We start from the raw sequence: 25,130 nt of genomic DNA, 5'->3' as shown, positions 1-25,130 counted from the left end.
GTTCTTACAGTTATTGCCTTTGGCACATGTTTAACACTTATCAGGAAAAAAAATCAGTTTCTGTTTCCCTTTTAAACTGAAGAGAATATGCCAGTAAAGGCAAAGTAAGAATGATTACTTGGTGCGAGATTTATGGTGGTGAAGACATACACAATGTGAGGGAATGAACAGCAGAAACACAACACCAGAAAAGACAAACTAACCACCACGTTAGGCTAAGTTTCTTATCAGCACAGCTTCTTAATAGTGATCTAATAGTTTAGTTTTCACAGAGAACCACGCAGGTACAGAAACAAGTATGGATGAAAACAAACCCCACAGCAAGAAGGCAACTGTTACAGATGAGAGTATTATTTCCTTTACTCTGGGACAGTGCACCCAACAATACACCATACCTAACTCTTAACAAAATCACGAAGACTCCACAGTGAACAGGTTTATAATAAGCATATTAAAAAACAACAGAACACAGTCAGATAGCATTTTTGAACGCAGACATCAATAAAAAGTGAACTTGTCCTAAAAATTCAAGGTGTCTTCACAACTGTTGTGTATTCAGAGAATGACCAAGAACTTTAAAGTATTTATATAAATAGGTCTTCTTACAAGAAGCTGATGTAAAGTATCATCTGGTGACTAAGACTACTACTGAAAACACCAGCATCATCCCAAACTTTTGGGAACAGCCTCCCTTTCTTCTATTTCACACAGTCTTATATCAAATTTGAATATGGAAGAAAGGAAAAAATCCATTCTAGCAATTCAATTCTCCTACCTGTAGGAGTCATTAAGGCGAGCATGCCTCTCCGCTGCCAGAGTTCGGATCTGCTCCCAGTTGGCAATCAGTTCCTCGCGTTTCACTTGAATTTGAGAAGCATTTATTGGGTGAGACTGCTGCAAACGGTCAGCTTCTGCACAAAGGGCCTTAACCTAAACCCAGACAGTCACAAACACTGAATAAGCTTCTAGCCTTTTAAAAACAGGTTACCTAGTTTAAGTAGTAGGTAAAATGCATCTCATACAAGTACCTTATCCTCCAAAGCTGCAAGATCTCTTTCCAGGCCTTCATGCTTACGCAGTAAAGCTTGCACGCTGGCCAAGTCTCTGCCGAAGTCATCTGAGGCCATCAACTGCCCTTTCTCCTTAATCCAGCTGATAGTTTCATCCACATCCCTTCAAAACAAAGCACAAATTGAAAGTAGTAAATCTTTTAATGAAAGGGGAAGAAAGCAGGATGTTTTCACTTATTACAGACATACCTGCATTGTAAACTCTTATATAAACACTGCAGCTGATGATAATAATAAACTAACAAGTCAAAGGCACCTGAAAAGATGTGTATACATTTTTTTAATCCCCAAAAGCATTTGAGTGCGCTGGCAAGCCATTCTTTAGATGGTGTCACCAAATGGAAACTACCAGTCACTTTTCTACCCTAGACCCCTCTCCAACTTCATTATAAAAACCTCAAAATAACAAGCAGCAGATAAGATAGAAAGACACTGCTCAAAGACACCCACCCAACCCCCTTCCTGTCCTGAACAACTGGACTGACATCTAGCCAGCAACAACAACAAAGAAAAACAACCTCTTTAAAGGCTCACGTAGGATTGAACAGGGCAAAGCTCTCAGAGTAAAGACTGGGAGAACTGCCAAGCAAAAGAATGAACAGAACTTCCAGGTGTTGAAACTTAGAACAGAATGACTGTTTTCAGAATCCCCTCTGAGCAAGTTCCTCAGCCACAAGGAAGAGCAAAACAAAACCAGATGGTAGCCCTTCTCACAATACCGTGCGTAGCTAAAAGGATCATCAGACATCTATATAGAGATATGACATCACTTCAGCAGATCCAGCCAGGATCCAACCAGGATCTTACCTGTTGAAGCGCTGAACTTCAGCTGCCCCAAAGAGTTTTCCTTGCCTCTGCTGGGCAAGCCCCTTAAGACGCTGCCAGCTTGCATTTACTTCATCCTGTTTGGACTTTATAAGTTCCTCCTCGGGGTGCTGTTCCTAGTAAGCAAAGGAAAAAAAAAAGCCATTTTCTATTAATGTTCTATTCTATCAATTGAAAAACCACTGTTTTCCAAGAAATCAATTTACAGTCACTGTACTTTCCAAATGATTTCTCAGTTCAGCAGTTTTCCTGAAGTGTCACTGTGTAAAAACTGCATACTCATGCAGCAGTCTCTCTATGAACTATTTAGTCAACAGGAAGAGGCCAGTAAACAATATATTACATTCTAGAACACAACACATCCTGCCCTGTCTCCAGCCATTCAAATAGCCAGGAATCTAAACACATGTGCAGTAAATGATACAAATCTCCTACCAAACTGCAGGGATGGGGAAAGGGTAGGGAGCATTGCAGACAAAATGTTGCTGTTATATCACACCAGCCAGGAGAGATATTCAACATACATGAATGTTTACCTGGATAAGTTTGCCAGCGAACTGGTTCACTTCATTCACTCTTTCCTCATGAGCTGCCAGATCTGTTTGGAATTCTTCAAATTTCTTCTGCAAAACCTCAACATGCTCTAAGTCCTGTCCAAGCTCTTCTGAGGTCACTATTGCTTCCTAGCACAAAAAAAAAAACAAAACCAAGTATATTTCAGTATAACCTAGGAGAAATCACTACCAAAAACCAGGAAGCCAACTGGGCTAATCAGGTTTTAAACTACAAACTTTCTTACTTCAAAACATGAACCTCTCCCACCCAACATCTGTCCACAATTACAAAAAACATCCTAGGTCACTATGAGGATTGTTTTTTCATCTTTGTTTTTGTTCAAGTCATTAAATCAATTCCATTATCTTAGGCTCACTGTTCTGTGTGTGATGACCAATGCTGCAGCCATCTAAAATACTGAAACAAAATATGCTTGGAAAAAACGTGTTTTTGTAACAAGAAAATAATTGGCCATGCAGGGTCTGAAACTTATGTTTTTCAGTTACTTATGCATTTTGCTGTAGTCTTCTGACACAAGACCTATTTCTGAGAAGTGCACCGCCATGTTCTGTAACAGTTATGCAGGGTTTAGAGTTTGAACCCGCAGTGACACAAAACCAAAAGCTATCATTGTGAAAACCCAGATGATCATTTTGTGGCTTTCCTTGAGATTGTGGTTTGTGGTCTCTTTCCTCAGAGTTCACAGAATTCAAAGCCAACAGCTCTCTTGCAACAAGTGTCCTTACAGCGTGCACCTGAAGATACTGCCATCTTAAGTACTTATGTACGTAATTCTGTACACACAGCTTGCTGGTTAGGCTGGCCACTTTCCCTAACAAACCACTTTGGACATTTATAACAAAAATTTGCTTTTATGTAGTAGATTTCCCCTACAAGAAATCTGAATTTGATTTCTATGAAAAATATGAAGTTCTTCCTAGAGTGAAGCCCAGGTTTGATTACATCTAGCCATGCTCTCCAACACGCAGGCTTCCCCTTACTCTAGTTCCCATTTTTTGTGGCTGCAAAAGGAAGAAGAGTGGTTGCACACCTACTGTTCATACAACACCAATGACCTAAATAAAACGTACCAGTAAAATGAAATGCCTTTAGAAGTTCTCTTGGGCTACCTGGACTCCAGCTACTATACAAAGATGGAAATTTCCACACAGATAAATCCAATTTCCCAAGAAGAACACAGTGAACACAGGTAATAATGTACCTTGTCATTGATCCAGTCCATGACATCTTCACACTCCCGTAAAAACTGCACCAGCTTCTGTGCTTGCAGCAGCTTCACTCCCTTCTCTCTCATTTTTTCCAGCAGTAACTCCCATAGTCGGTGCAGCTCCTGCAGACGAGTCTGGAACAACAGGATGCTGATATTAAAATCCCATATCAGACAAGAACAAATGTGTTCCCTTCCTGTCCTTAGGATGAGGCTTTTTCCAGTGTGTCATGCTCCTAAATCTTACTAGACAGAGAGTGAAAGGACCTCATGAAATCTTCACCTCCACTAATTAATTTAAGTGATATAAAATGACAATATAAAATTAGAAATTACTTAACTGAATATTTAAACACTTATTAATTATTGAAACCATCATACAATTATATTCACAGAAGTGAAGTAAGCATTTTGAGACATAATTGGATCTAAATTCTGCAGCACTGTGAAGTCAGACCCAAAAACTCCAGCAAAGCACTGATGTTCCAATCTTTTAAAATTAAGTCAACTCCCAAGATGCAAATCTTGTTCTCATTTTGGAATACATTTTTATTTGAGACCACATGCTTTGTTTCAAGTCAAATTTGTGCCACTTCACAGTATTTTCACTGTTTGTCCTAGCAGCACTCAGTTAATATATGTAGCCAACACTGTTAAGTATTACAATACTTAAATGCCAGGAGCAGTTACTAGCTTTAATGTTGAGCCTCTGTGGCTGCATTCTGCCTTTCAAGACATTTGGGAGCTACTGTAAATTTTATAGACAATTAGAAGAAAAACCACACTCCCACACAGGCACACAACTTGCAAAACAGGAAAGTATCTGCTCCACCCATCACCTATAAGGCTTTGCTCATCTAGATGTGAAACTTGAAAGTCATGCTAGAGAAGCTTTTGAACAGCCAGCATGGGTGGATACTTCTTTAATCCTTTCAGAAAATTCACTCAGGTAGGTTTCAAGGGAAGAGAAAGCTCACACTACTCAATTTTCTACTGTTGGCCCAAAGGATAATGCAAACTGTCAAGCAAGGAAGACAGAAGACATGGCAAAAAGAAGTTGCACTGCACAGCCAGGAGTTTCACCTACTCGTATGTGGGACCCAACTTGGGTGGCTGTTACTATGGGGCGCTGTGCAGTCCTGTACGGCGTGAAAGACTGAACCATTAGAAAACAAGTTGTCACTCCAAGCACAACATAAGTGAGAATTCACACTGAGCAGCACAGCTAAGAAACATCATTATTTAAGGTCACTCAATGAGCAAGTTATAATGTTCTACTTAAGCAAATAAATGCAGTGGTTAATATCCCTAACATCTGGTCTTGTGAATTCGGCTGCTTCTTGATGCTGAGCCTTTTTGGGAAGAATCATAAGCATCATTCATCATTTGCCTTGTGACTTTCAACACATATTGGAATTACTGGAGATTTTCCAGGCTAAGTTCCTGAACTCCGTGGGTAGAAAGTTCACTTACAAAGCAGATCTATGAGCTTGGTGCTTCAAGTCTGTAAACATTCCATATAGAAATCCTCTTGTGATTTCACTCAGAGTATTTGCAGAATTTTAAAATGTGTTCTGGAATACAGAGTTATGCACATAACCTACTAAAACTGTCCTAGAAAAAGTCTGTAAGAAGAAAAAAGTTTTCAAACTCACTCTTATGGTTTCAGATGCAAAATGGCCTTCATTGATCATCTGATTTCCAGTCTCATCCAGCTTAACGATAGCCCCTGAATTGGCCTGCACCTCAGCTTCAAAGGCCTGGTGCTTCTGCAGCTTCCCCTGCAAGCAAAACATCAAAGAACATAGCTGAGATTTGGTGCACAGCTCTCCTCTACAAATCCCTGCATCAGGATTTTTCACTTATTTTTTGCTATTTCGCACTGAAAGCAAACAATACAATAGCACAGTTGAAGTCACAGTTGTACCATGCTTTGTGAGTAGATACAACAGTTTATGCTGTGTTTGCTCTCACACATCTGAGAGTTGTAACATCTGAAAATCCATCTCCCACACAAGTTTGTCTTCCTCAGCCATCTTTTATAGCGTTTATTCACCGAGCTGATTCTAGGATTAACCCAAGCTGGTTTTACAGCACACTGCACTAAGTTTTTCTGTATTGATTTAGTATATAATCTACTATCAGAAATATTCCAATCATGTCAGCAAAGATCCATCGCTCTTGGAGAGCACTTTCCAAGGCTGCATGTATTTGCATCCACCTTTTGTTCACCACTCTCACGCTACTCTTATGCATCTGTTCCTACTCCAACTGACTTGGAACATCCTAATATTAACAGTACAACGCCACAAGATAGCAGTAGGACTTGCCTGTAAATTGCTTGGGTCTTTGTAATTTTCATCAGATGCTATCTGGAGTTTCTCTTGGATCCATTTTTCGAGCTCATCTGCATCGCGCTGGAAGAACTGGAAGCGATAGGAATCTTCGAGTTTTTGGCGCCTCAGAGAAGACAGTTCCTTGAAGCGGTGGTAACGGTCCAAAACCTGCTGGCGCCGTTCTTGGATATCTTCTGCCGTTTCCAACACTTTTACCCCACTTGGATCCATTTTCTGAAAGCCAAAAACCACTCAGTTAACGTTTTGTTTGTATTATAAAACAAAGGTATGGAGAGATCCGTGAAAGAAGAACCTGGTTTCTGTTTGCTGGTCATTGATGTTATTTCTTTCTTTTAAACTCAAACGTGGTTTACTTACAGTAAATGTATGTAGGTATGTACACAGAACATAAAGAAATAGGAACGTGTAGCAGGATATCATGGAAAAAGAGCATTTACAACAGCATTAAACACCTGCTTGTCTTGGAAAGCTATGGCTACCACTGCCTGCCCAGCAGTATGAAGGCCGTGCCACCCACAGCTCACCATGCAAGCATGAAATACAGATTGTAAAAGGGTGCTTCAGAAACATGTTTGTGTGCACTTATGCATATATGTGTGCATACACACATGTATTCACGTGTAGATACATAAACATCAGATTTTCCTGGACAACATGTATTTTAACTTAGTTAAAATACTAAGTACATATCTGAGTATGTAGCTTCAGTAATGATATTTAATTCTGTTCCTTAAAGAACAGCTAACGAGCCCACATAAGTACATCCATATGCATACAGACACACACTTACATGGACTGTACATGCAAACATTGATACACACACGTGTGTGTGACAGCCACTCTGCTCTCTCAGACAGTCAAGCAGCCATAAACCCACCCTGCCAACCCCACACACATCTGCAAAAGCCAACCCAGAGGCTCAGGCTCCGTTCCACAGATCTGATGTCACAAACAGAGAAGGAATTCAAGGAGTGTTTTGTATAACCAACTCTCTCTCTTCAACTGGAGATCCTTACATATCATTTCATCTGCTGAAAGCTGTTATTGTTACTGCAGACCCCAAAAAATCCTGATCACTGTTTTATCTAATTTCGATCAGCATTGGGATCACTTTAACTTTTCAGTTCCTAAACTTTCAGAAAGCACCTGGATTTTCAGTAAGGAACCTGTGCATTACAACAGAAGTGTGACATAGATTAAGAAGTACCATCACTGTCAAAAAGTTTGGGTACTTACGTGCTCTTTTGACAACTTGCTATGCATATCAAGCAGTTGTTGCAACAAATAATCAGTGCTTGAGCAATTATGCAATTGATGTCTGGATGTACAGGTGCTTACATGTACAGCTTGGTCAATGCTTTTATTATAAATACATGTAAGCATTGTAAACTAAACGTACCTCCCCTCAATCCTACAAAATAAAAAGTGGAAGAGAAAGTGTAAAACTGCATGGAAAGACACAGGCAATCTCTGAAATACGTTGTTATATACAAAATAAAGTTACTTAGGCACCAGCTAGCTGCATGCTTTAACTAGATGCATATCTTGCATAATGACATGAAAAACTGGCCAGGTTGGAACAGTATCTGCATGGCTGTTTGCTGTGTGGTTTCCAAGCACTCGCAGTGGGGCCATGTGAAAGGATGAGGTGGGCAGAGCCCCCTGCCCAGCACTGCTGCGTCACAGCAGCTGTTGATACCTGGCCAACTCTGAGCTCAGCTGCACTGCAGTGGTTCAAGGAAGGAAGGAAGGAAAGCTCAGCTCCGCTCTCTCTTCCAGGCCTGGCTGTTCTGCTGCCAAGAGGGTTGTGGAACAAAGGGGCTGTGTGGGCTGAATGGCAGGAACGAAGCCCAGGGAGACCAAAAGCTCCACTGGATTGGGGTATTTGAGCTTTAAAAGATCAAACCCCAAATATAGCTGGAGGCCAGCTACGGGGCATCTCCTGCAGAGGACAGCTGTGTGAAGGGCTGCTTCAGACTGTCTGTCAACTCCAGGGAGCGAGCCAGAAAAATCACAGGAAGTTTTTAGCAATAATTTCCTTCCCCGTGCTGCTACATTGTGTAGTAACTCCAACAACCCTTTCTTTTTTCTACTTTTTTCCTTTTTTTTAAACTGAATTCTGCTCAGCAATGACAAAGGGGCAGTCAGCCTAACCCTAATGGACTGCTCCTTGCTCTGGATTCGGGCATCACCAGGAAAAACAAAAAGGAATCTTCATTATGTTTCAGAACCCCACACAGTCACCAGATCAACTGTCAGCTTACATATCAGTATGAGAAGTACCTCCACAGTGCCAATGATCTCAAATTACTTTAAATCATTATGCTATTAAATAATTATTAAAATATTAAATTGACGAAGTTAGTTAGATCACTAAATTATTCTCCATTTAAATAAATGAAGCCCCCCTGTGATTTAGGCCAGTCGCTGGTTTGCCTCTCAGCACACCAGCTATGCAATCTGGCTCCTCTTTTTGCTGGAATCCATCAAAAGAAAGGCTCCCTTTATAACACAGCAAGTCGAGCCAGTCCATTGTAAAAGAAGTGCTTTGCTCTAGCAATAATAGACTGTTCTTTCCTGCAGCAGATAGCTGACGTCAGCAAGGCGAGATGGTGCCAGAATGCGATCAGCAGTCGCTGGGGAACTCTGTGCTCTGAAGTCATGGATGCTGCAGAACAGCACCTCAGTGCCAAGGGACTCTGTGAGGTGGTTCCAAGGCTTTTTGCTTCAGTGCACCATCTGCATTTCAGCCCAGAGAAGGCTCCAAGGAGACCTTACAGTGCCTAACTGGGGCCTGCAGGGAATGGGGGGGGGGAAGGGGGGGGTGTAGTGACAGGACAAGCAGCAATGACTTTTAACTACATAGGGGTAGGGTTAGATGTTTGGAGGAAACTGTTCACTCTGCGGGCAGTGAGACCCTGGCGCTGCAGCCCAGAGGTGTGGGTACCCTGGAGCTGCCCAAGGCCATGGATGGGGCAGTGGGGAGCTGTGCCCACAGCAGGAGCTGGAACCAGACGATCCTGAAGGTTTTTCCCAACCCAAATCATGCTGGGGTTTTACGGAGGCTCCACCTCCCCCTCCAGCACACCTCCACACGCCCAGCAGCAGATGGGCTGAAGGGAAGCTCTGTGAGAAGCACAGCTCATCCCACAGTGATCTGACACCCCCCCTTCCTCCCCAGCCTCCTGGGGGACAGCAGCTCCACCCTGCACTGCCTGCACAGGCTGATAAGCTGCATGGGGCCGGGCTGCAGGAGGCCGTGCTGGGGGTGCAGTGTGCTCCTCATGCTGCACTGAACGGCTGCAGGAAGCAGCTCTGAACCTGCTCCTCCAAGAGTATCTGCTGTTCTGAATTTGTCCTGTGAGACTGCACTTGGAAAGTCACTAATTGGCTGATGGCTAGCTAAAGGGCAACCCAAAATGCTCCGTCACGCCGCACTGCTGCAGTGGTGTTCAAAAAAAATAATAAAAAAAGCACAAGCAGGTTTAAGACCAGAAAAACAACCACACAAGAAAAACCAACTGAAGTTATTGCTCTCCTTCAGGCCAAAATAGCCAGCCTGCCCCGTTATGCACACTGGGTGCTGACACACAGCCACGGACAGCTATGGCTGCTGCAGTGCACAGTGACGATGTCAGCAATAGCACTGGGGTGTGGGAGGCAGCGAGGTGGGCTCAGTGGGAACGACAGTGATGCTGGCTGGGCAGGCATGGCAGAGGTCAGCGTTTTCCTGACCTAAACGTGGTCTCAGGGATTTAAAAACTCCAGCGCAAACTACGCTGAGTGCTGCACAGTAGATTTTGGCAGCTTTGTCCAAACAATTACACAAAGCTGAAAGAAGTAAACCACTCTACCTGAAAAGCAATCAGATATCACTATATAAAGATCATTATCTTGAGATGTAGTAAAATAATGACTGCTGTCACAAGCCCTGATGTGCTGCACGCCCTCAGCACCGGTGACCCCAGCAGCAGCACCACACAGTTCTGTGTTCAGTGTCACTCTCAGGCAACGTGGCCCTGAGCCATGGGGACATCATCACTGCTTCCCATGGGATCCAATCACCCATGGCTTTCTCAAAGCAAAGCAACCACCCTGGCTGCTGCTGCCAGGGGAATGATGCAGTGTGCGTGCCTCAGAAGTAACCGAGGGTATCCATCATACACACCATGCTGCAGATTTTAAATGCTAACAAGGGATAATTAAAGCACAGTCATTTAGCTTGCTATTAATTTAAATCTAGAAAATACAGAAGTGCCAAGGGAAGAACACAGCAGAACCCTGCGTCCCAGTGCTCCTGGTTACCATCACGGGTCAGCCAAGGACCGCAGAGTCAAGACACAGTGAGGCAGGTGCTGCAGCACAAAAACCCAATATGCTGGAGCTGCAGTGTAGTGCTGTAGGATCACACAGACCAAATGCAGCACAAGTAATGTCCTAACATGCCCCCAGAGTTAAGTTGGCATTGCAGGGACACAAAAAAAGGTCTCTTTTGTGCTTGAACTAAAGCAGGCTGCAAACGCACCGATGCGGGCTGATGAGGGCTTGTGCACAGCCATCCATGTTTCAAAACCTGTATGGCAATTAAACACCTGCTCATTTTCAGGCATGTTAACATTTTCATTCCGCAGCTAAACTGGTGAAGCTGCTTAACAGGGTCTGAGTTTGGTGCCTTGATGCATAACTGGGTCGCTCTGCTTTTGGTGTCAGCGCAGCCCTGCTCCAACACAGCACCCCGACCGCACTGCAGAACCGCAGGGCTACAGGTAATGGGATGTTACATAACTCACCCAGCATGCTCCATTCCTGTCATCTTTTCATTATAATGCTAATTCCAGCACAGACATTCACCTGACTCATTTCCAAATAGAACCTGGCTGCTGTGTCACCCAGAAGTTTGGCCCCTGTTTGTTTTGCCATCTCCAAACTGAAAATGGCACAGATGAACAGCGAGAGCGCAGTGCGTGGGTTATGAACCAAAGCTGACTTCAAATGTATGATGTGCTGTGATGTAAATCTTACCATCACTGACTTTTAGATAGCTAAAAAGACATTGCACAAGAATTCTCTAAAACAAGAAGCTCTTAGGAAATTAATCCACACCAACAGCTGATTATACTGAACTCTAAAGTGTTCACACATCATGCATCGCAGAAATTGGGAAACTCAAAGTATTAGGGGAAAGCCAGACCAGAATGAACAGTGAAGTATATAATATAGCAAATAAAGCATTTGCTATGTCATACAAACTCTCGAATCAGTGGGTTTTTGTTATAAATAGGTCACTGCAATAAAGGCAGGCAAGTATGGTGACAGCACCACATGCATTACGTAGCAATACCTGGACTTTGACTTTACGAAACGATGACAACATGATGGAAGAATGCAGAGTCTAAAAGGGAGGGGGAGATTGAGATAACATTCAGCTCACTATGAGTGCAAGGACATGGCTTCGTTCTCCTGTTTCTTTTTCTAACACACAAACTCCATCACAGCACACACCCCACGCTGCCCCTTTGGTTCTTTGCCACACACAGCAGTTCGGTGTTATCGTTCCACAAGTGACTGCAGGCAACAGAACCCCCCATGCAAACATGTTACGAACACCAGCAGGAAGAGTTAATGTGGTCAGTGCTAACCTTCCCAGTTAACTGAAACAAACCAAGCCCTACCATAATCTGAAGGTCAAAACAGACACTAAAGGAAGTTATCTGGACTTGGCAAATGAAGCTTCTCGCGACACAGTAATCAAATGGGGTGGCTTAATTTCAGAGCACAAATGCAACGAGGAGGTTTCAAATATCTCCAAAGATGTTTACTTCCAATTGCTATAGTTAAAAAATCCAAAAGGACAGTTGCAGCAGGAGATATTTTTTGAGATGGCTCATTATATAGCTGTTAAGTATATCTAATCCAATAAATTTCCAGCTGAAAGCTGTCCTGCTGCCCCTGGCTCTACACTTTCCCCATGAGTACACTGCAGTTCCTGAAGCAGCTCGCGGACAAGCGCAGTTTGCTGCCTTTGTGCTTGCTGAAGCCACTGCATATCTCCCGTGGCATCTGCATAGCTGACCACGGATCGGTTGCAGCAGGGAAGGCAGGGTGCCACCCGTTTGATCAGCAATATCACCGGGCTATGCTTGGCAATCCCCACCAACAGCATCTGCAGTCTGCTCCACCCCATTTTTCTGCTGCCTACACTCCAGGGACAAATGGAAAAAACAGACTCCCACACTACATTAACATGCAGTAGAGAACAGGGAGGAATTCGTATCACTTCTTCCAACACAAGGGGAGCGATCCGTTTCCCCCAGAAAGCAATGTATTTATGAAGAACACAGCCGTGTGCCATAAATACATGATGTGGGTAAAAACAAGGCAACAGTGACACTGAGCTATTTGCATGAAGTTACCGGGATGAGCTATATGTGTAATGGTTGAGAAACAGGGATTTCACACCGTGGTACCACCCTGTCGTAGGAGATGCAAGGCTCCTCCTGCCTTCCTCCTCCTGTGCAGGAGAAAAACACGCAAAGAGGGCTTAAAAAAGACAGCTTTCACCTTCTGATATTCTTGTTACTATTATTACTTTTAATTAAAAATATTACAGATACATTTGTCCAAGTTCATCCGCCATGGACATCAAGAAAGCATCACTCCTAGATTTGATTTTAAAAATTCTATTTCAACCCAGTGCATTCAGATGTAGTTTCTCCTCCTCCCAGCAGTGACAGAAATAAAGGCCTTGATGCAAACAAGGTAACCTGCTCGCTTGGTGCCAGCAATTCCACTGCTGCACTCACAGACCCCGCACGCAATGCAGCAGAGCGCGCCCTATTTCCAACCTTTTGTTCATTATTTATAACTTGTTTGGCACAAACAACCACAAACCATTGTTAGGTGTGTTTAAAGGCAAGAAAAAGAGACGTATGTGGCAATTTAATCATTGCTTTGGAAAAAAAATAAAAAATGGAGCCTGTGAGCAAGGCCATTCAGAGAACACAGCCTTTGGAATCTTCTGGCACTTCACTCCTAACACAATGCCAGAAGAAAACAGATATTTTTTTCTTTTCCAGAAAGATACAGAAGCATTTCAGGCAGGTTGGGCTCTTTTGTTGTTGTTGTTATTGCTTTTGGTTTTTTTTGTTTTTTTTTTCCTTCTCTGATGTGCTCATTTGCCATCTCCAGACAACTGCTGCTCAGAACACACGTACCCAATGCAATGGCAGGGCAGACACACTGCTGTCCGTCCATCCATCCATCCATCCATCCCTGCCATCCACCCCCACACCCAGCAGGGAGCTGCCCTGGAACGCACAGTGCTACCCTCAGCTTTTCGTGTACAGCCCTCATCTACCGAAGCTCTAACCACAGAAAGGCTGGAATTCGTTCTTCCCTAATAGAGGAGAAAAAAAAAAGCAAAAAAAAAAAAAAAAGCTAATTTTCTATTTTTTTTTCTTTTCCTTTTTTAACACAAAGACGCATCTGAGGGCTACCAGGGGACGAACGCGGCCCTGCGATGATGGAAGGCGCAATTCCCGCACACTGCTGACGGCCCCGCGCTCCCCTCAGCCGCTGACCTTGGCGGGCGCTGCGGAAGCCATTGCTGCTCGCGGGGCCGCCTGTCACCGCCGCCCGTCCCCTCCCCTCCCCGGGGCGCTGAATGGAATTCCTGCCGCCGGCCGCTCCCTGCCCGCCCGCCCTTTATGCCCCCCTCCCCCCTCCGGACACGGCAAGCGCTGAGAGCCCCTCAGGGACGGCGCTCTGAGGCCTCCCCCGCGGCTGTGGGGAGCGTACACCTGTCCCCGCAGCGGCGGAGCGGGCTCCGCGCGCCCGGAATGGGGCGGAGGATGACGCCCGCCCGCCTCAGCCCGCCGCCTCACCGGCTCTGCGCGCAGTCCGCCGGCTCCGCGCCCGCCGCCCCTCCGCTACGGACACGGTGCGCCGCCGGCGCTGCCTTTTATACAGCGGCAGGCGATGACGTCAGCGCCGCAGAACGGGCTCCCGACTGGCGGAAAGTGCCGAAGGGGTTCGGAAAAAGCCGGCGGGGGAAGGGAGGGCCCCACCCATCCGAGCGCAGCAGAGCAGAGAGAGGGCGCATGCGGAGAGAGCCGAAGCGTTCCGGAAAGTGCCGAGTGGGTCCGGAAAGAGCCGAGGGGCGTGGCGGGATGCCTGAGAGAAAGGGCGGGTTGAGGGCGGGAGGGGGTGGTTCGCTCTCTGGCTCTTCTGTGAGCATTAAAATAACATTAAAAAAACGAGACGGGGCAGCATCGAAAATTATTTAAATTACCAACGCAGCACGGCGGCGATAGGGGTATCTGCCGCCTTTTCAGCCCCCGCTGGGGCCATCTTCTGCTCCTGAGGCGCAGAGCTGCTGCAGAGGCAGAAGATCCGTTGCAGATTTCACAGTTACAATCAATGAAGTCAAAGCAGCCTCAGCAGTTCTGCGTTATTGAAGATCCGAACGATGAAGGAGTCTGGCGTTCTGATGTCCAAAGCTGACAAGGGCGTCACAGCTCAGGCTCCCTGCCTGGCACAAGCCATCAGTTTTTAAAAGCATAAATCCAAAGGAGAATGAGCCCTTAGTATGAATGTTTGAAATAGACGTGTGAGAAAGGTGCAGCCAAATCTCTCAGGTTTTTACAGGCAGAACACCATCAGATCAAAGTAGTGAGAGGGTCTTGGTATCGTTTGAGTTAATAACACTTCTATTTAAGTGTTTAAATGGAAAAACACACTGGCACTGACGTTGCATCAGAAGCCGTAGGACTGCATGGAACCATTGTCTCTAAGGAAGAGTGACTCACAGCAATCTTCGTGCATCTGGTCCTGAACGCACAGCGCCTGCACACGGGAGATGCTGGCATTTGGGACACAAATGTGCGTATGAAAATACCACTTTGGTGTGAGCACAAGACCTTGTGTGCACTGGGACTTCATAACACCAAATGGGCCACGTTCAAAGCCGCTAAAATAAGCAGAACGGCGTCACACACGTCAGCCATCAGCTCGAACAGCGGATGCAACCTTAATCTAAAAATAAATGTTGGTTTATTGCCAATAACATAGAATCATAGAATGGACTAGGTTGATAAAGGCCCACAACGCTCATCCAGTTCCAACCCCCTGCTGTGTGCAGGGCCACCAACCAGCAGCCCAGGCTGCCCAGAGCCACATCCAGCCTGGCCTTGATTGCCTCCAGGGATGGGGCATCCACAGCCTCCTTGGGCAGCCTGTTCCAGTGCCTCACTACCCTACGTGCAAAACTTCCTCCTAATATCCAACCTAAACCTCCCATCTCAGTTTAAAACCATCCCCCCTTGTCCTATCACTGCCCACCCTTGTAAACAGCCGTTCCCCTTCTTGTTATTCAAAATACTTATGAACATTTAGAAATAGCTTATAAATACGTGGATGCTCTTTCCTGAGGCAGAAAGGGATGCTGTATTTGTTATTCACAAAAACACAGTTATGCTCCTCCTCAAAATATGTCAGAAAACCTCAGCACCTGTCAGGCAAAAGGGAGACAGCTGTGTCCTGCACATACCATCACATCAGACAGCAGTTTCTAATAGCCACTACTGCTCCCCTGAAAAACAAAAACCAAAGACTGAGCATTTTCAAGAATACTCATTCAAGTGTAGAGTTTACAGGGTGTGTGGTAAAAGGAAACGGGGGGAGATTTCCAGTATAGCAGAACAGCCACCAGTGACACTCACCAAATAAATTCCAGCATCGGTTTACAAAATACATACACGATTTATTACCAATTTTCAAGTCCAAGTTCATTATATAAAAAAGGCCCAAGGACACTATAATACATATGTTACAACCCTTTCTCAGAAAATTTAAAATTTGTACATTAAAAAAACAGACCATTAAATTTGTAATAAAAAAAACCAAAACCATTTCACATCAATGTACGGCCCTCAACTCCACTTTTTACAGCTTTGAATTCTGAAGTCTTCATGAATATCAAAAAGCTACCTGGTAAAAATAAGTTTTAATTGGCAACTGTATTGTGCAAAAATCATGCACTGCCTTCCAAAACCCTGAAGCAAATTTTCTCATCTTGGAAACCACCAAAATAGTTCAAGAACAGCACTGTGCATCAAAGACAGACACCTCCCACCCTCATCTCCCACCTCCACTGGGAAGGAAGCCACTGAGTTTACTGACATCTCCCTCCACAGCTATAGAAAAGTCACAAACTGCAACAGGTTAAAAAAAAAAAGTTAATACATTTTTAATATTAAACAGATTCTAAAAATGAACTGTTCTCAGAATAAGCCACCATTGGCATAAAAGTATTACAGCACTTGATAAATAAAAATGGCATAACACTGAAAGAAATAGACTGGTATTAAAAGGCGCTTATAAAATACAAGGCAGTGCACTGCAGGAACCCAAGTGTGCCACTTCCCCTCAAGTGGTGGCAGAACATTGGCAAAAGTGCTTCAATGAATGCTTCCTTTCACCACTTTTTTAATAAGATAGATCATGAATTTCCATGCACTCAGTGGATAAGGGACATTTCTGTAGTTCTAGGAACTCAGTTCCTTCCCCACTGAGTTATATCCTCACACAGCTTTGAGAACAGCACGTCTACCTCTCTTAAGCAAAGAGCACTGTCTTGGAGCAAAGTTACATTCAACAGAGATAAATGTCAAGGCTGATTGGCCAAAGACCTTTCACCAATCTCTCGGTAATTTGAAGATGTTGTTTGCAAGAAACAGGATGCAAACACCTCACCATAGTTGAAAACAAATTATACAAGTGAGATACAATAAATAACAAAACTTCAAGGTTTCCCCAGTGTGTTTCCAAGGTTCATCCTCTGTTAAGACTTCATAAAGCTTTGAGGTATTTTCACTTCCATGAACAGAACAGCACCAAGCGAATGGTTCAATTCTGAAATCTAGAAGTAATCAGAATGCTGCACTTAAAGCATCTTCTGCACGTCTAAACATGCAAAGTAGAAATCCTCAGTGTTCCATAATTTACTATACAAAAGCTTATAAAAACACAAAGACCAGCTTGCACCACTTCCAACAAATAAAACAGGACTCTGTTCCGTCCAACATAAAATTATTAAACAGAAACAAATTGATGGAACATAAACTCCATGTCCATCAATGTTCACAATGCTCACGAAGGAGCTCTGACAGCACTGATATCCAGGGAGGATGAAGTATGCAGCAGTTCAGGACCTCCAGAAGGAAGGCTGAGGAAAGCCCTTTGGTAATGGGATGTCCTTTTTCTGTAGGCTTTCCTAGTGAAGAAAAGACAACAAAAAAAAGTGAAAAAAAGAAATAAGAAACAGATACCTTAGTTTGCCATCTCTTGTATTGTTAATAAAGTACAAAAATTTACAAAAATTTGTTTGAAATTACAGCACAAAGTATGATATTAAAACACAATGGCTTCAGTTTAAGACAACATTCACAAAACAAAATCCAGCATTTAACAGTTCTGCAGGCTTCCTCTAAAAGAACACCTACTCAAAACGCAGCGCTGCACAGATGCTACAAAGAACAGCTCCAAACATCAGCTTCCCCTTACAGCTAATCAGGGCAACAGCAAAAACAAGCAAGCTGCTGACGAAATTCAGCTGTTAGAAATGACTCAGCAGAACCCTCCCCAACCTGCGTGCCTCCTCTCACTGCCACCAGTCTTTGCTGAATATTCATTACATCAGAACACATTTTCACTAAGAAAAATGCACGTGAGGTAAGAAGGAAGTGAGATGTTTGGCACTGCAACTATCATAAGAAAATTCACTAACCAACAGACAGGTTACATCATAGTTACAAGGCTGGACTATCAAGCATGCTGCCTCATTATTGGAGTGAGGCATGTATAGAACAGAGCAAAGGAAAAAAACAATTTGAGAACTGAAAAAAGCTGTTTTACCTGCAGGAATTGCTTGAAACGTGTTAAAGAAGCCTTCTGTCCCACGTTGGTAATTGCTTCAATCCTGCAGGAATAACAGCATGTCTCAAAATCTACTTAGCTGAGTTTGATTTACAAGCAGAGAGAGAGATGAGAAAAGGTGGAGGAGTCACTTAAGAGCAAGAACTCAAAAGGTAAAGACAGGGACTATTTCCCATCCCAAACACAACCACCATACCGTGGGATATAGTCTTCTTGCATCACCAGCAACAGCTTCCAGAACTGACAGTGGTACTGTTTCATGAGAGCATGGCCACACACCTGCGGTACAGAAACACACAAACATCAGATTCCAGCTCTGGGCCTCAGTTTAGTATGACACCTTCAATCAACTTGTTCAATATCGATGGCTTAATATTTCATCTGAACACTAAGAAAGACACCTACATCTACTGAGAAAGAAACAAAGCCTCCTGGCTGCCCCACTGCTGGAACAACCACCTGCTTCTTCCTGTTGAATGGGTGGTTGTCACTAACACCACCTCGGTGTGACCCCTCCTCTCATGTCAGTCTCTACCCCCCACCCACCAAAATATAACACCTCTCCCTAAAACACCATTTGTTGAGGCACACTGTGGCCATTTCCCAATCCTGAATACTGCAGTATGTACCCATCATTTCTTCATGCAGACAGTCTATCAAACACCTCTGGTGTGTTCTGTACTTTACTTTTGCATTTTGTACATTTTTAGAAGGCACTGGAGAAGCACAAGAGCTGCATACAAATGGATCCTGTTTGACAATGCACCTCTCCTACCTCCAACCTTCAGATTTGGCTCTTATTTAGGACATCCCTGCATCCTAGGCTGCAGGATCAATACAGGTTAGGCTCTGTCCCTTTCAATGAGAAAGAATCCATCCTGTCTTATGAAGTAGCAACAGAAGCTGAAAAGGCCACAGGACCTCACTCTCTGCACTGCGCTGTACAGACTGGCACCAAATGATGAGCAGATGTTACTGTTACAGGAGCACACAACTACTTTTAAAATATTAGGAATTTTGAACTAGATTCAGCCCCAAAGCTGTACATACAGGAACCTGGAAATACTCACATTCCTTTCTGAGGAAAACATGGACAGGTTAAAAAAAAAGAACTAGCTGTTAAAACCCCACCTCCGTCAGCAATCTCTTCTTTCTCATACTAAAATGTCACCAATTGGGATCCCTTCAACCACCAGTAATCCCTGTGACTGTCTCATCTCAGAAAACAAGCATGACTTCATTTTTTCTTAATTAAAGAGACAAAAATCCCGTTTGCTAATGTTCTTTTTCAGTGCTCTGCTGCTAAGTGGGCTCACACTGTGACATCACTGACCTCCAGAAAATCATACAGAAGTGTGGCTGTCACAACCACCAGAGGTTCCATGTTCAGCATCTGAGCAAGCCAGCACCACCCATAGCTCAGCCCATGAGGATGGGCCTAGAAAGCAGGAAAACAATTTAATGTTACAGAACATGCAAAACACTATTAGAAAAACACATCTTTTAACTTCCATTCTCTTCTATAGTTATTTTACAACAGCCTTACATATGACTTGTGATGAAAGTACTACAAAAGCAAAGGTCTATGCTACAAATTACTTTGTTTGTTCCCGTTGTGACCACCTCCCTCCAAATACATCTCAAGTTGGTTTAGGTTCAGCACACTTCAGCTGCAAGCTGAGTTTTCAATACATTTGGGATAGCAGCAAAGTTCTGACTGTGCTGTTACACATCCATACCCCTTGTTTGTTCCCGTAAGGCCAGCGGAGCTGAATGACAGCAGCATACAGACGAATCAGTCCTGACATCCGTTTAAGAAAATGATCTTCCTCTTCCATCTTATTATCCTGAACTAGATACCCAAGCATCCTAAACAGGAGAAGATGTTACAATATTAGTACAACTAAACACATTCAGACCAATTTTTGCAGCTCTCAGCTTTAAGTCAACTGTGCTGAGACGAAGGATACTCTGAAACTGTAAGAATTACTGCAAAGGCTGATTGTTACTTCATGGATCATATATTCCACTGATTTATATCACACACAATCTTTAAGTCCTGTATCGGATATTTCAACTGAAACCAAGCCATGGCTATTACCTGCTCTTTGGGAAGATGAAGCAAAAGAGCTTCCATTGCCCCTAAAAATATTCCCAAAGCTGAAGGACACAGCATCCTCCAGGGGTGCAGCTTCAAGAGCTGCACACTTCTGAGTAAACCTTCAGAGTCTGTGCCAACATGGCGCAATGCCTTTGTAATTAAAGACAGGAAAGAGTGGAGTCCACTCAGGAGAAAACATTATTTGCCCTTCTACAGCTGAAGAACTTCAGTAATTAATTTACCTTTGATATTCTTCCATAGAAGCTCCCTCTTTGTATGCAGGGTAGAATGGCACAGCATAAGGGCACGTCTTGTGCAGATGAGCTAAAAAGAGTTCTCCAACTCGAGGGTACGCTTCCCAGATCCCTGATATCACCAGTGCAATTGGGAAAGCTGACTCACGGTGAGAAGCTACTTCTTCTTCTCCTTGTCTCTGGAAGGGAGAAAAAAAAGCTGAAGAGGGACAACAGCGTCCAAAAGAACTTCCTAAAGCACCAGCTACCTTTATGTGCTCGATAAAGAGAATAGTTCCTCACCACAAATTTCTCTGCAAGCTTGTAATAAACAAAATCCAGGCCTTGTGGGAGCTGAGTCACCAATACAGTTTCCCCTGCGCTCTGAACAGGCTTTCCAGAGAGCAAGTTATTGAGCTTGTCAAATATCTGTCTTAGCTGAGAGCCTGTAAATAGAGCAGAAATGTAGAGACAGAAAGTCAGGAGAAAAGAGACAAATCTTAATCAGATCCCATCAAGAAACCATAGATCTACACCCTGAGGAGCGAGGCTCCTCCAACTGCTGCAATTAAAGAAATGGGATCACGATGAAGCAAGGTGCCTCTGAGGGAAGCGAGACACTTGAAAACCATAAGCAATGCTGTGCTCTAAAGAAGCCGGCGCTTCCTATAGCAGCTCTCTCTTGTAGGGGTAATTATAGAAGCTTTGGGTATTTGTGTCCTACCAAAATCATCACAGCTAAAGGCATTATAGTTGGATTGGGTTCTTAGCATTTTCCTGACCTGCAATGGTAGAGATTTGGCTCACAGGGATGGTAACTGCTTTCTGCAATTCCATTCTTATCTTCTTTACCTGCAGAAGAACAACAACAATTAAAGAAACCCACCACCACTCTAAAAACCTTCACAGAACAAGAAGTCTGACCAAGGCTGGAAGGCAGAGCTTCAGTGATACGACAGCATGAATGAGCAGACTGAACAAAGGCTGTTAGAAACTGTTCTCACGAAAGCTCCCTCACATCCACTAGAGAGGAAGATAATCACTCTTCAGCAGTGTTAATCACTTGTTCATACCTCAGCGTCTTTGGAGTGGCTCATTGCACTGAAAGCAGCAGCACACTGGGCCGCAGTGTCTTGAAGCTGCTGGTACCACTTCATAACGCCTTCCCCTGCCTTGACAGAAAGCGCTGCATAAAACAACAACAATTTAAAAGGTTAGAGAAGTTGTGCTGTCACAAGAATACGATTCCAAAATAGCATCTGGCAAAACAGTAAAACAGAGCATAAAGAGAAAAGGAGAATGAGGAGAGAAAAGAAAGCCCAACCAACCTCCCTTCTGCTGCTTTCCTCCCGCTGGCTGTGCAGGGGCAGGAGTCTGAGCTTCTGCTTGCTGCTTCTTCAGTAACTCCTCCTGCTTCTGTTTCTTTTCCTGCTCATCTCTCCTCTTCTTTTCTTCCACAGCTGCAGCGATTTCTTGCTGCATGCTGGAGATCAGCCCTCGCATTTCCTTCAGGGCTTGTTCAGTATTGGCCACATCCGTTTGAGAAGGGAAACCTCTCTATCAAGAGACAGAGAAGGCAATACAGCACCAGTCCTTGGCTCTGCTATACATAGACCACCATATCAAAGAGCCCAAAGCCTTGGAAGCACTAGGCTGTGTTAGAACAAGCTGCCTTGGAAGAGAATCGTGGGAAGCTCTAAGGGACAAGCAAAGGGAAGAACAACCCTTTACCTCACTAGTGGTGCGGATGAGTCCTGACACCAGCCCGCAGATCTGGTTGCCTCGATTACTGTATGCAGAAAGGTCAATTTTCAGCAAGTCCTTGTGCTTGTAATTGGGATCAATCTGCTGGTTCAGCTGCAGCAGTTCCTCCTGAATTGAATAAAGGCGACGTAATCTTTCCTGGCCTTCTTCCCTACGCAATCGCTCCTGCTCTTCCTGGCGCTGCCTCTGCTGCTCTGCCTCACGCAGCTTTAGGTTCAGTATCTGGAAAGAGGATGAGACAAAGTCCAGTAACAGCAGCTTTAGAGGTGCTTTCTGTCTCGAGGAAAGGAAGATGCATACGGAAAAAAAAAAACACCACAAAAATCCCACAATTTTTCTTCAGTTATGGTCTGAATTCCCCCCACAGAAGTACTACAGAGCCTGGAATAGCACAACTGACAAATTTTGCTGCCTGCAGCACCCTTGGAACCACAGGACTGGAGGTTCAAAGGGAATCTTAGGACTGTTTGGTAGTCATAAGGTTGGAAAGAGGGAAAAAAAGAGATTCAAGAAGATTCAGGTAGAAGCTAAAGACAGAAAGCATATTCCACTTTCCTCAAGTAAATCAGCAAAATTATAAAGATCTGCCTAAGAACATCCCAAAGTGCCACTTTTATATACAAGATAAAATACTCTGACTCTACAAAAGGCAAACCAGCCCCTAAAGAATAGTGCCTCCTCTACTAAACACAATGCCTTGACCAGTTCCAAAGAGCAGAACAAAAGCCCTCATCAGCAATCTTTGAACAGAGGTTAGCTCAGTTCAGCTCACTGCTCCGCCCTACAACCCGTGCGCCTTTACCATACTTCCACCACAATGCAGCAGGGCCGAGGACAGCACCACAGAATATCTTCTCACAGCACAACTGCCACGTACTGGCAAATACATCAGTTGGCTCTTCTCACTTCCCACCGCAGAGCCATGCTCTTTGATAACACAGAACTGTCACACACCTTTGCTCTGTGTCGGTGTTCTTCTTTCAGCTTCTCTTGCTGTCCCTGAGTTTCCTTTAAACTAAAACAGATACAGAAAAAGCATTCTGTTAAAGACATGAACAAGAAAACACAGTCACACACACACAGCGAATTGCTGGTAATATTTTTCAAGAATTAATCCTCCCTTTGATTAAACGTTAAAACATCTCAAGGATATCAGAGCTAATCTCACCTCTTCTCCATCACTTCCCGCAATTCTTGGATCTCCTGACGCCGCTTCAGCTCCTTCATTTCATCAAACCGTTTCAGCTGTTCTCTTGCCATGTCGCATGCTGCCCTCACCATCTGCTCCTGCTGCTCCTGTCGCTGCCGGAGCCTCTCCTACAGGATGCACAGGTGCCAGAAGCACCACAGTGTAGCACCCGAATTCACCAGAAGGAAATACAAGCAGAGCTGTCCAGAGGCAGCAACGGGGTCCACGTGATGCTGTCCTACACCAATGTCCCAGACAGTGGTTTAGGATCAGTCACGCTTTTGTTTTTATTTACCCTTCCTTTCATCCTGTATATCTCTTCATACATCTGAATGCAGCCTTCGACTTTTGCCATTTTAGATACAGGAGGGATTGGAAGGACTTCTTGATTCACTTCCAGCACACCAGGATCACTGCTTCCCTGCAAGGCCAGCATACAAGTGGACTGAACATAGCATCCGAAACTCATGAAGGAAACCTCTTAAACTGCACATTATTCATGGAAAAACAGACAGCTGAGTCAACCAACGTGCAATTTGTAGAGCAGTTAAATAACCCAGCCTCACAATTCTAAGGTATCTTCTGTCAGCTACATCAAGGTTGGACAATGACTTTTCCCAGTCATTAAATCTGGAAGCAGAGATAGCAAGAGCTCACTGACCTAGACTGGAGGGAACCCCCAGGCATTCTGTGCATTCACAGAAGATGTTAAGCTGGAGGAAACCAGGATTCGTTTATTTTTTTAGACTGTTCTTCAGAAGGAGCCCTCAGCCTCCCCAAGAGCTTTTGTCAGATCCTGTTGATATATTCCTCAAGCCTACACGGGGCCAAGACGGGGCAAACCACCACTCAACATCACTGCTGTGCACGAAGCTCTCTAACGCAGAGCTGCAGGCATTCGTACATCTTCACACCCATCGCATCACCCCGGTCATGCCACAGAGAGCTGAAGCAGCCCCCCAAACACACACACAAATTAACACAGCAGAACCCAAAACGTATCAGACGTTTCACAGCGGTGAGGAAGCTCTTTGTCTCAGTGCGGGCTGCAGTTGCAGCTACCTTGGTCTCACTCCGTGAGGGCGGTGAGGGCTCCTCGCAGGCGGGCGCTGAGCTCTCCTCAGCAGGCGGAGCCGCGTGAGAAGCGGGCGCACAACCGGAGCGTGCCGCCGCCTGGGCCGACGAACCGGCCATCCTATCCAGGACCCATCCGGCATAGGAGGACAGCATCAGAGGAGAAATGCATCCCTCCAAGATATCCTGGGGAGAAACGCGTTTTGGCGAATAAGAAAGGTAACGGCGACCCGCGGCTCCGCGCAGCACCGCCCAGCCCTACAGCTGAGAAGGGCTCCCGCCGCCCCGACCCCAGGAGCCTCACCTCGTCCCTGTCCGAATGACGGAAGTATTTCAGCCGGCCTTTGCTGGAGGCGCGCAGGGCTTCCAGCGTCTCCCAGCGCAGATCCCGCGCCTCCATGGCCGACCCCACGCCTTTATAGGCCGCGCCGCCGCCCCGCCGGGCGCACGGCCACTTCCGCTTCCCCAGCGGCGCCGCCATCGCTCCCTGGCGGCCGGGCGGAGCGCTGAGCCTCTCTGCTCGCTCAGGAGCCGCAGCGTCGCGCCCCGCTGGCGCCGCCTATCACAGAAAACGCCGAGCGCGGGAAGAGCGGCTCCGCTGCCGCGCCGGTTTGCGCCGCTTCTCCTCTCCTCGCGCCTTCCGCGACGGTTCTGCGACCCAATGGCCGCTTGGTCCGCTGCCCGAGAGCGGCTCGCGGCGCTGCTGAAGTAGGCGAGGTGCGGGATCGCGGTGCCCGTATCCAGAGCTGGGCCCAAGAAACTAAAGCCCAGAAGCTTTTGGGACGCAGCACAGTAAAGAC

The 25,130-nt window shown here is 45.0% G+C and overlaps 2 protein-coding genes across 10 annotated transcripts in view; both read right to left on the bottom strand.

Moving 5' to 3' along the window:
- The window catches only part of SPTAN1 (spectrin alpha, non-erythrocytic 1), a 46,150-nt gene extending 32,101 nt beyond the window's left edge, over positions 1 to 14,049 (bottom strand). For 4 of the 9 annotated variants that reach the window (XM_048965694.1, XM_048965697.1, XM_048965691.1 and 1 more), the window contains exons 1-10: positions 13,919 to 14,000; positions 12,449 to 12,546; positions 11,377 to 11,427; positions 6,009 to 6,248; positions 5,334 to 5,459; positions 3,673 to 3,813; positions 2,432 to 2,578; positions 1,878 to 2,011; positions 1,029 to 1,173; positions 776 to 930 (exon numbers count right to left, since the gene is read on the bottom strand). In XM_048965694.1, the coding sequence (XP_048821651.1) occupies positions 776 to 930; positions 1,029 to 1,173; positions 1,878 to 2,011; positions 2,432 to 2,578; positions 3,673 to 3,813; positions 5,334 to 5,459; positions 6,009 to 6,248; positions 11,377 to 11,409 (1,121 nt within the window). In that variant the 5' untranslated portion in view covers positions 11,410 to 11,427; positions 12,449 to 12,546; positions 13,919 to 14,000. Of the gene's footprint in view, positions 1 to 775; positions 931 to 1,028; positions 1,174 to 1,877; positions 2,012 to 2,431; positions 2,579 to 3,672; positions 3,814 to 5,333; positions 5,460 to 6,008; positions 6,249 to 11,376; positions 11,428 to 12,448; positions 12,547 to 13,918 lie in introns of all 9 variants that reach the window. The other 5 variants (XM_048965696.1, XM_048965698.1, XM_048965699.1 and 2 more) reach the window with 3 other exon arrangements.
- A 1,745-nt stretch (positions 14,050 to 15,794) lies between these two features.
- On the bottom strand, positions 15,795 to 25,043 carry GLE1 (GLE1 RNA export mediator). Its single transcript, XM_048966050.1, has 16 exons — positions 24,635 to 25,043; positions 24,319 to 24,516; positions 23,552 to 23,677; positions 23,236 to 23,384; positions 23,022 to 23,082; positions 22,035 to 22,289; positions 21,632 to 21,860; positions 21,377 to 21,489; positions 21,086 to 21,155; positions 20,607 to 20,749; positions 20,313 to 20,503; positions 19,709 to 19,838; positions 19,303 to 19,407; positions 18,166 to 18,248; positions 17,949 to 18,012; positions 15,795 to 17,307 (listed from the first exon to the last, which is right to left on the bottom strand). The coding sequence occupies exons 1-16, from the start codon at positions 24,809 to 24,811 to the stop codon at positions 17,239 to 17,241; spliced, it is 2,163 nt and encodes a 720-aa protein (XP_048822007.1). The 5' UTR covers positions 24,812 to 25,043; the 3' UTR covers positions 15,795 to 17,238.
- Positions 25,044 to 25,130: the final 87 nt, after the last annotated feature.

The sequence above is a fragment of the Lagopus muta genome, chromosome 19 (genome assembly GCF_023343835.1).
Source record: "Lagopus muta isolate bLagMut1 chromosome 19, bLagMut1 primary, whole genome shotgun sequence".
In the NCBI taxonomy this organism is placed as follows: Eukaryota; Metazoa; Chordata; class Aves; order Galliformes; family Phasianidae; genus Lagopus; species Lagopus muta.
The sequence above is the reverse complement of the archived record's forward strand: the minus strand, read 5'-3'. Positions and strand labels throughout refer to the sequence as shown.

Excerpts from the sequence above, each read along its gene's own strand:
- GLE1 (XM_048966050.1), bottom strand. The coding sequence starts at position 24,811 with ATGGCGGCGCCGCTGGGGAAGCGGAAGTGGCCGTGCGCCCGGCGGGGC. Across the intron at positions 18,249-19,302 it reads TTCTGTATGATTTTCTGGAG|GTGTGTGGCCATGCTCTCAT; the intron begins GTCAGTGATGTC and ends TCTGTACCGCAG. Across the intron at positions 17,308-17,948 it reads GTTTCAAGCAATTCCTGCAG|GAAAGCCTACAGAAAAAGGA; the intron begins GTAAAACAGCTT and ends TTTCTTCACTAG.